Source organism: Rana temporaria, chromosome 1, assembly GCF_905171775.1.
Source record: "Rana temporaria chromosome 1, aRanTem1.1, whole genome shotgun sequence".
Taxonomy (NCBI): domain Eukaryota; kingdom Metazoa; phylum Chordata; class Amphibia; order Anura; family Ranidae; genus Rana; species Rana temporaria.
The window spans coordinates 354,310,472-354,322,671 of NC_053489.1; the positions used below are offsets into that span (position 1 = coordinate 354,310,472).

At 41.5% G+C, this 12,200-nt stretch overlaps 1 protein-coding gene across 2 annotated transcripts in view; it reads right to left on the bottom strand.

Annotated features, from left to right (window-relative positions):
- Positions 1-220: 220 nt before the first annotated feature.
- The window catches only part of HAUS8 (HAUS augmin like complex subunit 8), a 236,543-nt gene continuing 224,563 nt past the window's right edge, over positions 221-12,200 (bottom strand). For both annotated transcript variants that reach the window (XM_040321242.1, XM_040321235.1), the window contains exons 9-11: positions 7,389-7,530; positions 6,210-6,351; positions 221-1,096 (exon numbers count right to left, since the gene is read on the bottom strand). In XM_040321242.1, coding sequence (XP_040177176.1) covers positions 976-1,096; positions 6,210-6,351; positions 7,389-7,530 — 405 coding nt within the window. In that variant the 3' untranslated portion in view covers positions 221-975. The remainder of the gene's footprint in view (positions 1,097-6,209; positions 6,352-7,388; positions 7,531-12,200) is intronic.

The following is a 12,200-nucleotide window of genomic DNA, read 5'->3' on the forward strand; positions in this document are numbered from 1 at the left end:
AACATTTTCAACTACTTTTAATAAGCCTTGTTGTCTAAGGGAGCCCATACAGTCATCACTCTTTTTTTTTCTTCTTCAAGACAGTGGGCTGAACGAAAAAAAGAAAATATTGTTTTTAATTGATTGATTGAGATATATATATATATATATATATATATATATATATATATATATATATATATATATATATATATATATATATATATATATATATATATATATATATATATATATATATATATATATCTCAATCAATCAGTTTCCCCTAGCTACACATTTAATGTGGATGGGTAATCCTCCAGCAGTGCTACTACTGGCTATAGCCAGTGGCACTGATTGATGGGGAAAAAAAAACCCGAGAGACAGATTTTGACTTCTGAACAACCAGGGTGCTCATACATTGATCGAAATTTGGTCGATCCCTGCTGTACTACCCAAATTCCGATCCATGTATAGCAGGCTTCTACCCAAGTACTGTAGGAGTATGATCTACGACATCCACAAAGACAGCTAAGAAAACTAGCCCTAGAACAAAATACAACAATCTAACAAAATTAGGCTGGCCACACGTACAATCTTCATTAGATTTACCAACAACTACACAGTGCAGGGCCTACCCGACTGAATATAAATGGAGTGGATTTGTTTAGGTTCAGTCACTGCACAGTTGTTGTCAAACTTAATAAAAAATACAAAAAAATACAATTTAAAATGCATATGTCTGGTCAGCTTTACACTAATAAGGTTTTCATGTCATGTTTAAGATCTGTGCACAGTAGAGACAGCAAAACATTTATATTCAGATAATATTTTTCTGGCACACTATTTGTTAACGTTATCTGTGGATCACTTATAAACCACTTCCTTATAGATTTTATCAAGCAACATGAACATCTTACTCCAATTTAACACAGCGCCGCAGATGAGCTGCACACATTTAGAAGGAGCATTTGTAGTACAAAGTTAAACAATGGCTTAGTCAAAATACCACTGCTTCATGACATCCACTTCACTGCTTTCTTCCACTGACTTCTGACTCTTCAAAGACATTTCTTTGTTCACTTTATATGACAAATCCAGGACCTGGTGTAGACTCCTGTAATACAAAGTAAAAGGCAACATCCAAGGTTTATTAAGGTGATCACATCAGATGAGTAAATGTGCAACATTTCGGGGCTTTACAGGACCTCTCTATTAGGCATGCGGGTAGGGCACCCAATCCATGAGGTGACCTGCTCAATAAATCTACTCTTATCTGTGAATGGCCCTCATGCACCTTCATAGCTCCTTTAAATCTACTTGTGAACTGGGATTAAAGTGGAAATTCACGCGCTTTATCAATATTGACTATTTTTAAACCTTACAGTATGCTGTTGGCTTTAGTAAATAGAAAGGAAGGTATATTATATTATATTTACTTGATTAAACTCTTCAGTTTAAATTCTTCAGTTATTGTGTGCATTCCAGGCCTAGGCAAATTATGTCCTACAGGCTCTCTCAGCTAAGCACACCCTCCTATCAGCATTGTCTTTGCCAAGGGCAGATGGGTTCCAGAAGTAAATGCTACACTAATCATCTGCCTTACTCAAGATGGCCACAGCCAAAATTTTCAAAGTGATTTCTCAGCAAAATAAAGCATTGAGACATGAATGGAGTGGGGAGCTTGTTTTAAATATTAGAAATAATTAAATAGCATATTTGGGTTTGTCGTGCTCAGAAGAGAAATATAGGGAGAGCCAATTGTGACCTCCTGATAATGCAAGATGTCTAGCTGTTAGACTGATGCTCTCATTTTATACTTGCAGCCCACCTCTACCCCCCCCACCTTCTTTAATTTAAAGGGGATTTCTAGTAATTTGTTATGATTATTAAAAGTCAGCATCTACAAAAAGTGTAGCTGCTGGCTTTTAATAAACATACACTCACCTGCTCCACGTTCCAGAGACGCGCCAGCCGGGGCTCCGCTCCTCTCCGGCTGGCGTCTTCATTCCAAGTGTGGGCACCCGGCCGTGACAGCTTTCGGCTTCACGGTCGGGCACCCACTGCGCATTCGCGAGCGGCGCCGCACCATCCGATTGGACAGGCGATCGCCTGGGACCTGTCACGTGTCCCAGGCGATCGCCTACAGGGAGGGGCTGCCAAAAGGCGATCTGACTATTCGCCTTAGCAGCCCCTCGGTGGAAGGAGGAAGTAGGACAGGAAGTCCCACTCCTCCTGAAGCCCCCCACTCCCCCCCCAAAAAAATTACATGCCAAATGCGGCATGTAAGGGGGCGAGGAGTGTATTAAGTGAAAGTTCCACTTTTGGGTGGAACTCCGCTTTAAGATTACCCACTTGCCTCCCAAGCCAATTCTGACACTTCTCTCCTTCACATAAAAATCTTTTTTTTTTTTGCTAGAAAATTAGTCAGAACCCACAAACATATACCGTATTTATCGGCGTATACCACGCACTATTTTGCCCTGAAAATCAGGGCAAAATCGTGGGTGCGCGATATACGCCGATACCCGCCACAAGTTTGAATACTGCGCCGGCATATACCGAGCGCAGTACACTCGTGAATCTTCGCGCAGTCTTGCCGCCTCTCGCACTGACGTCCTGTACGTACAGGACGTCAGTGCGACAGTTGCCGAGCCTGCCCGAAGATTCACGAGTGTACTGCGCTCGGTATATGCCGGCGCAGTATTCAAACTCGTGGCGGGAAGGACGTGAGGACGCCGGACCCGCCGAAGAGGACACTGGACCTGCCGAAGAGGACACCGGACCCGCCGCAGACGGACGCCGGACCCGCCGAAGAGGACACCCGAAGCCGCAGAAGGACGCCGGACACCAAAACTGTAAGTACAAAAAAACTTTTTTTCCACAGGATAGGGGGCCACTTTAGGGGTGCGCGGTATACGCGGGAGCGCGTTATACCGCGATAAATACGGTATTGTTTTTATCAGAGACCCCAAGAAAAAAATGATGGTCGTTGGACCTTTTTATTGCACACGGTATATGCGCAGCAAATTTTAGAATACGTTTTTTTTTTAGGGAAAAACTGTTTCATGCATTAAAAAAAAAAAAAACACTAAAGTAAGCCAATTTTTTTGCATAATGTGAAAGATGATGTTACACCAAGTAAATAGATACCCAACATGTCACGCTTTAAAATTGCGCACACTCGTAGCGCCAAATTTCGGTACTTTAAAATCCTCATAGGCGATAATTTAAAAATGTTTACAGGCTACCCGTTTAGATTTACAGAGTTAACAGCGAGACCTGGGGTCTATAAGTGCCCAGAACTCAGCTTCCCAGCCGAGGCAACAATTTTTTTTTCAAATGCAGTGCTGGGTGTGACATCATAACATCGCGCCCTGCCCCTGAAAGATCATAGAGACTTCAGGGGGCCATCTGGCCGGCAGGATTCTCCATCATAAACTTCAGGCAGCACCAGATTCCTTCTCTGGCTTGCCGATCGCACGGGCGAGCTGGTAAAAGCAACGGAGGGCGGCGACCCGCCGCTTGTAAGAACAATAAAGTGGCTGAACAGCAACAATGATTGTTCTTATGGTGCAGGTAATTGCCGGCTGAGAAAAATTATATCTGAATGAAGTCGGTAAATGCAGGCATTATTCAGATATCACCACTCAAAGTCTGCAACGTCATATTACGTTGCCCCAGGAAGAAGTGGTTGAGAAAATCAGGCAACTAGGGTGCGGCACTCATTTCTCTCATGCCAAATTCCCAGTTAACATGTGCTAGCCAGGGGACTAGTGTTTTTAGCATTAGACCAGTTACACACGGATGCAAGAATTAACTTATACTCAGGATCTAATTGTTCCATGAAGACCTTGAGTAAATGTGTGTAAACGTATACAAGTGTAACATTTTTCTTCGTTACTAGTATTGCAATATACATGTGTAAACAGACATATGTGTGAAAATTACTGCACTCAAAGTGTAAATTTTTTTTTTTTGTTTTAACGGCTTTGTACTCATCACATAGGTTTCCATAGACAACAATGTATCCATATCCAGATCAGTAAAAATGTGATGTTTTTTTTACTTCCTATGTGCAAGAATCTTTAGAGCTCAGGAATGGCAGCCTGCATCAATTTTTCCTTGTACTTTTACTTTTATTGCCAATGTTATAACATGCCCATTGAGAGGCAAGCATAATTTTAGAAGGTGTATTTGAATCTGATTTCACAAAATCAATACAATACATAAGTGTTTACATTTACATGCTTATTCTGTTTTAGTAAAAAAAAAAAGAAAAAAAGAAGAAAAAAAAAAAAAAGTTTTTTTTTTGGAAAGTACCACACTTTTTGCAGTATATCCAAAAATAGTACACACACAATAATATTTCTAAAATTTGTACTACTAGGATATTGAAGAGGAAAGTAGAGGTGATACCAATAGCATTTCCAGACATCTACATTTACATCACGCTAAATAGTGGGGCAAAAAGGTAGAATTTTTCTTTAACTGGATCATGATACCAAAGACGAAGGAACAAAATTAATTGGATAACAATTTAAGGCTTGGTTCACACTAGCCCGACTCCAAAGTCGCACAACTTTCAGTGCAACTACTTGTAGTACATTGTATCAAAGTCGGACCAAAGTAGTGCAGGAACCTTTTCTAAAGTCGGACAGACTTGTGTAGTATCAGTAAAGACGGCTCTCATAGGGAAACATTGAAGTCATCCAACTTGAGGTTTCACAAGTTGGATCCTATGTTGCATCAGCGTGAACCGAGCCTAAGGAGTGTACTGCCACCTACAGCAAAGGAAAACAACTTAAAAAACATGTAAACCTCAAACAGTATTTTCTAACATAAGAGACACTAAGTACACACGGTCGGACAAAACCGATGAGAATGGACCGAGGTTCAGTTTCATCGGTCCAAACCGACCGTGTGTATAGCCCATCGGTCTATTGTCCTTCGTTCCAAAATTTGAAAACATGCTTTAAAATTGAACCGATGGACCGCTGCCCGATCGGTCCAAACCGATGGTCAGTACAGAAAGCATCGGTTCAAAACCCACGCATGCTCAGAATCAAGTCGACGCATGCTTGGAAGCATTGAACTTCATTTTATTCCGCACGTCGTGTGTTTGACGTCACCGCGGTCTGACCCGATCGGTTTTTGGAACGATGGTGTGTACGCACATGAGATCATCAGGCCACTTCAGCGGTGAACCGATGGAAATGGCCTGTCGGACCATTCTCATCGATTTGGAACGACCGTGTGTACGCGGCCTAAGGGGCATATATTTAAAAGTAGTATGGGTTTTTTATTTTTTTTAGATTCATACTTACCTAGGTGGATGCAGCATCAGATCGATGCTGCATCTGTACCCCGCCGCCTTTGCACTGAGAACCGAGCCACTGCCCGTCAGTCAGCATCTCTCCTGCTCTGTTCCTCCATGCTCACTGCCAGTGTTGAGCTGCGATGGGATGGGGCGTGGCCACCTGAGTGGCTCGCTGAGAGGCCGAGACTGCCATCAGTCCAAGCAGCTGGCGGATCCAGACCTCCTAAGTCGGGATGACTCGCTGCCTGGACTGATTCCAGTGACGTCAGCGGAGAGCAGACTTCAGACCGCTATAACGGGTGAAAACGGGTCACAGGAGTGCAAAACTAATTGCACTCTTGTGACCCATAGGAGAAGTCCAGCCTAAAAATCTCAGGCTGGACTTCTCCTTTAAAAGTAGTAAATGTGTTATTTAGCAAATATTCATTGCAAATGACAATCACTGTAGTTTATAAAACATTAACAGTAGGTGTATTTTTCTGATGCATATTTTTTAAATATTCATTTACTGCTTTATAAATCTACACCTTCACAACGAAACATGAATGTATCCTTCAGTGAGTAAATGCAAATCATATATTCCAGTTTTTGGCAGATGCTGGACAGGTTAATATACCAACAATTTCTAACATGACTTGGGAAATCTCTTGCTGAGAGATCTGCGTTTTAGTCCTTGGGTATGCACACTTGTGGCCATCATGAAGGGTTTCCACTCTCCGTGTGATTTTTTTAAAATATTCTATATATTTGTCGAGAAGGCAACAGAAGGAGCTGGGAAAATTCAAAAGTAGATATGAACACCCACAACTCCCAGGAGGACAGAAAAGTAGGGAATTATCCAGCGAGTATTTGAAAACAAAACAAGCCCTCGCTAGCCTTCACCTAGATCATTTATCATTCCTCCACATACCTTGAAAGCTCTGTATAAATCTTAAGTACACTATCTTCCAAACTCTTAATTGGGGAAATCAAATCTTTGCTTTCATCACATGAGTGTGGTATGGCCTCTTCCAGAAGAGATTTAGTGGTACTCAGATGCTTCTGAACATTATCTTTAAAAATAACACAAATAAATGTTAAAACCCTGTGCAGATATAGTCAACATCGTACCAATATTTCATACATATGGAGCAACAAGAGCTAAAGAAAAACCAAAGTGCACACATTTTATAAAACTACTACATAGACTAATTTGTTAACAATGGACCCAATGTATCATTCACACAAGCAGTGACTTAAGTGCGTTTATAGAACAGCAATTGCAAGTAATGACTTTAAATGGTATAATGCACACTGTGCTTTTAGACCCGTTTACGTGCATTCATGTTATTTTTTTGTTTATAGAAATAGAAATGTGTGTGCATGGGGCACATTAGATACTCTGAATGCATCTAAACATGCAAAACCCAGGAGAAAGTGATCTGGAAATTAAAAAGTGTGTTTATACTTTTCAAATCACCGGAAGGGACTCACTCTAGTGCTTGCCCTGATCGTCCGGAACCGCGTGACCGTAAATACGGCATATAGCATCATCTTGCTACACCTTCTCATTTAGGCTGGGTTCACACTAGAGCGACTCACAGTAGGGGGTCTGGTGCGTCTTCATTCACTGGTTCAGGTCAAATTTCAACCCAAGTTTTTGGCTGAATTCAGACCTGAAATGGACCAAAAGACGCAAAGGACTCCTATGCAATTCGCACCAGAGCCGCTCCAGAGAGGTTTGAACCGGCTCCATAGAAAGCTGGACACAATCTCCTGCTATGCAAATTGGATGCCCGCATCAATTTTGCAATAGTGTGAACCCAGACTCAAAGTTGACAAAGGTCTCATCCGCACAGGTGTACCCATCTGCAGCATTGTCAGAAATGTTTTATGAGGTTCTCCATAAGAGAGGATATGTTCTGTAGTTCACACAGAAACTGGGCAGTGCTGATAACACTGCTGGAAATAAGTACACAATACAAGCTGTATATCTGTCAGGATTAACAGATTTTTTTTTGCACACACTGAACAGATAAAAAAAACCACTTCCTTGGTATATTTAACAGACCAAAAAGGAACATTTTGCGCAAAACCACAATTTTATTACCTAGGTATCTTTGCCGTGTGCCAGCAACATGGATATTATTTATGGGCAGCCGATGCCTTGTACAATCCACTGCTGTTGCAAATGTGTAGTAGCTGTCTTTGAACAGTTTAATAGCAGCAGAAGAGGGTACTAAACCTTCAACCTAAAAATGAATGCAAAGCAATTAAAGGCCAAAACCATGACAGGTAATGCAAAATGATAAAAGCATCCACAATAAAAAAATAATATGTAAATACCTTTCAAGTAATGACAATAACAGATTTATTTACATGTATACCGTAACTCTTGTAATTAAAGCCTTATAAATAAACCAAACTATTCAGTTTGTCAAATTAAATACTAATTGCTTGAATGAATAAATGAATGAGTGGTATAGCGCTACACATGCAAACTGTCTTCCTGGCTGGTGTGGTCATTTACCCCGTAGAATCTCGGGTTACTTCTAGGGTTGCACAGCTACCATTTTTTACTGGCGAGTACAAGTAACGTTACTTTTGGTCAAGTACAACCATGCGATTTGAGCCCATACAAAATGAATGGGCTCTAATTGCACTGCAAAGAATCAAATGCAATTTGAACAGAAACACGGTGCTATGCCTGTCTGAATCTCATACGATTTCCCACACCGCTCCCGTGTAAACCCAGGCTAAAGTAAGTATGGGTCAAGCCTGGGTTTACACAGGTGCGGTGGGGGAAACCACATGCGATTTGGACATGAATCACACCGCAGTTCTGTCAAGTCACATGTGATTCTTTGCAGTGCAATTTGAGCCCATTCACTTTGTATGGGCTCAAATCGCACCACAAAAGGTATCGGTTTCAGATAACGGAGCATTTGCGCGCGTACTCATGCAAATGCTTAGTATTGGCACAGATAGCAGTATCTGTGCAACCCTACTTATTTCTATATACAAAAATTGCCAAGTGCTGTTGAAAAATAAAGGCATTTACACTTATGCCCAAAGCTGGCATCAGATGAGGCCACAAAGTCCACCTGGTAGACATATCCCAAAGAAAAGCTGGAAGCTTCCAGCAGATCACCACATCACAAAATGTGATTTTGACCAGTCAGCTATGATTTAGCAAACTCACAGTTAGAATGGTGTAAAGGGCAAGGCCTGTGAGCAAGAAGAGTTCAAGAGGGTTTCCAACCACTTATCAGTTGGACTTCTAAAGACAGGTGCATCTTTTAATGCAAAGACGAGAGCCTTGTTAACCAGTTCACATCCCGCCCATGGTCATATGGCGTCTGCAGTTTCCCTGCGGTATAGCGGGTTCGCCCGCCACTGAGGAGCCGATGCGCGTGCCCGCGATGTCCGCCGGGCACACGCGTTTGCTCGTGACAGAGCAGGAACAGGGATCTGCGTGTGTAAACCCACATATCAACATCCTGTCAGGGGAGAGGAGACAGATTCTGGTCTGGAACATATAGGAACACTGATCGGTCTCTCCTCCCCCAGTCAGTCCCATCGCCCCCAGTTAAAATCACTCTCTAGGTAACACAGTTAAACCCATGATCGCCCCCTAGTGTTAACTCCTTCCTTGCCAGTGACATTTATACAGTAATCAATGGCTATTTATAGCACCGATTGCTCTATAAATGTCAGTGATTAAAAAAAAAGTGTCTGATCTGTCTGCTGCAATGTCGCAGTCCCGATAAAAATAACAGCCATTACTAGTAAAAACAAATAAAATAAAAATGCCATAAATCAATAACCTATTTTGTAGGCACTATAACTTTTGCGCAAACAAATCAATATACACTTTTTGGGATTTTATTTTACCAAAAATATGTAGAAGAATACATATCAGCGTAAACTGATGACATTTTTATTTTTTAAATAAAATTTGGGATATTTATTGTAGTAAAAAATATATAGTTTTTCAAAATTGCCACTCTTTTTGTTTATAGCACAAAAAATAAAATTAAATAAATAAAACATTTTTTTAGCGGACACCCTTAGGAATAAATCGCAGTCATTGCAACTTTTTATCTCGCACGGTATTTGCGTAATCATTTTTCAAACGCTTTTTTTGGGGAAATTTTTTTAAAACGTTTCATGAATTAAAAAACAAAACAGTAAAAGTTAGCCCAATTTTTTTGTATAATGTAAAAGATGATGTTTCGCCGAGTAAATAGATACCCAACATGTCATGCTTTAAAATTGCGCACACTCATGGAATGGCACCAAACTTCAGTACTTAAAAATCTTCATAGGTGACACTTTCAATTTTTTTTACAGGTTACCATTTTCGAGATACAGAGGAGGTCTAGTGCTAGAATTGTTGCACACACTCTAACGCACGTCGCGACACCTCACGTGTGGTTTGAACGCCGTTTACATATGTGGGCGGGACAGGGGCATTTTAAAAATGTTTTTATCATTAAATTTTTTTTTATTTCACTTAATTTTTACATTTTTTTTATCACTTTTATTCCTATTACAAGGAATGTAAACATCCCTTGTAATAGGAATCTATTGTGACAGGTCCTCTTTATGGGGCTCCTCCAGGCTGGAAAGCATGAGATTGCGAAAAAATCCACGATCACGTCTTTGTTTACTTCTGAGAAGTTAGAATAAAGGTAGCCAGAAAGAAAGCGCTAAAACGTTCTTAGCTCCCCGAATTCTCCAGAAATAGGCTTTTCTTATGTAGATCTGACCAGGTGAATAAGAATTTATTTCATGTAACTCAACTTAACCACTTTCGGACCGCCGCATGTAGATATACGTCGGCAGAATGGCACGGACAGGCACATCAACGTACCTGTACGTGCTCTGCTTGACGTGGGTCGGGGGTCCGATCGGGACCCCCCCCCCCCGGTACATGCGGCGGTTCCGAAGGCTGCAGAAGCGATCCGGGATTAAGGGGGGGCGGCTGTTCGTTTTCAGCCACCCCCTCGCGATCGCTCTCAGCCAATGCCAGCGCCCCCCCGCCTCTTCCTGTGCTAAGTGTAAACACAGGAAGAGGGAAGTGATGTGCTCTCTCTCCTCGTGTCGGTCTTTTAGTCCGACGCTGAGGAGAGAACACATCACACAGTAAGTTGCACCAACAGTACACTTACACTAGCACACTGTTGCCTGGGGTGAATCGTTAATGTCTAATCGCCATAATTGTACATAGATATAAATATATATTACGATAATTATAGATATGTCGTGGGGGAGAATTTCTGATAATTTAACTAGGCTGACAGTTAGAACCTGAATATATCTAATTAGCACTCTCCGTATTTGATATGCATGATTGCTTTGTGAGAAGGTGGCCGGAGACAACCAGTCTACTACATCTTTTGAGATACAAAGCAAGTCAGGAAGAAATCTCAGTGGGAAAGGTAGACAATATGGTGTCACCTGGAAAAGACTGTACTCTTCCATGAATAGACCGGAAATTAACAAGCTAGAGGTAATTAGTTTAAACTTCAAACCTATGCATAGCTAATAGATAGAAGTAAGTTGGCCATATTTGGAAAGGCAATTTTAGCCAATCAGAAGTGACATCTGGATTATAAATTCAGGGGGGTCTCATCAATAGAATGGAAGAGAGATGATGAGATCTTCCCGGGCCCGGGATGTCAGAGGGATGTCAGTAGAGGGATGGCTATAGCAAGGTAACCTTATGAGAATCTATCTTCTCCCCTGCACTTATTATATACTTTGTCATAACTTGTTTTCTTAAAACTTCTAGTGTGATGTACTTACTTTGTATTTGAAACTAACTTTTATTTCCCTTACTTTAAAACTGTATATGTATGCAGTATGTTAGATAGCTAATATCTTTTCTCTAAATAAATGTGTTATGTTGAAAGTTTCACTCTGACAATTGAACTCTCTTATTTTAACCATATATCATATATGTGAGTTATTAAATCTTAAATATACAGTTACCGAAGGTAACAACACACAGGCACATTTAACCCCCCCAGTCACCGCCGATCACCCCCCCCCCAGTCCCCTGTCACAGTGTCACTGAATGCAGTGATCATTTATTTTCTGATTACTGCATTTAGTGTCAGTGTGACAGAAAAAAGTGTTAGGGCAGTTAGTCTTAGGCCCCTTTAGGTCCAGGGTAGCCCCCTACCCCCCTAATAAAGGTTTAACCCCTTGATCACTGCCCTAGTTAACCCTTTCACCCCCTATTGTCAGTGTCACTAAGTGATCGGTTTTCTGATCGCTGTATTAGTGTCACTGTTGCCGCTAGGTAGCTAGTTTTTTTTTGAGGTTCGCCGCCAGGTTCTATAGCGTTAGGTACCCCCATAAATAAAGGTTTTAACCCCTGATTGCCCCTAGAGTTAACCCTTTCACCAGTGATCACCGTATAAGTGTCGCAGTTTAGCCAGTTAGTTATTTAGTTATTTTAGGTTCGCCGCCAGGTTTTTAGAAAGCGCCAGGTACCCCCATATATTACCTAATAAAGGTTTTAACCCCCTGATTGCCCCCTAGTTAACCCTTTCACCAGTGATCACCGTATAAGTGTTACGGTTGACGCTGGCTAGTTAGTTTGCTGTTTAAAGCATCAGGGCACCCGCCGTATATAACCCAATAAAGGTTTAACCCCCTGATCGCCCGGCGGGTGATATCAATTAAATTTTAGCGTCAGTCAGGGTCTGCGTCGCCCCAGGCAGCGTTAGGTTAGTGCCAGTAACGCTTACACCCACTCGCAAAGCATACACCCCCCTTAGTGGTATAGTATCTGAACGGATCGATACCTGATCTGATCAGATCTATACTAGCGTACCCAGCAGTTTAGGGTACCCAAAAACGCATTGTTAGCGGAATCAGCCCAGATACCTACTAGCACCTGCGTTTTCCC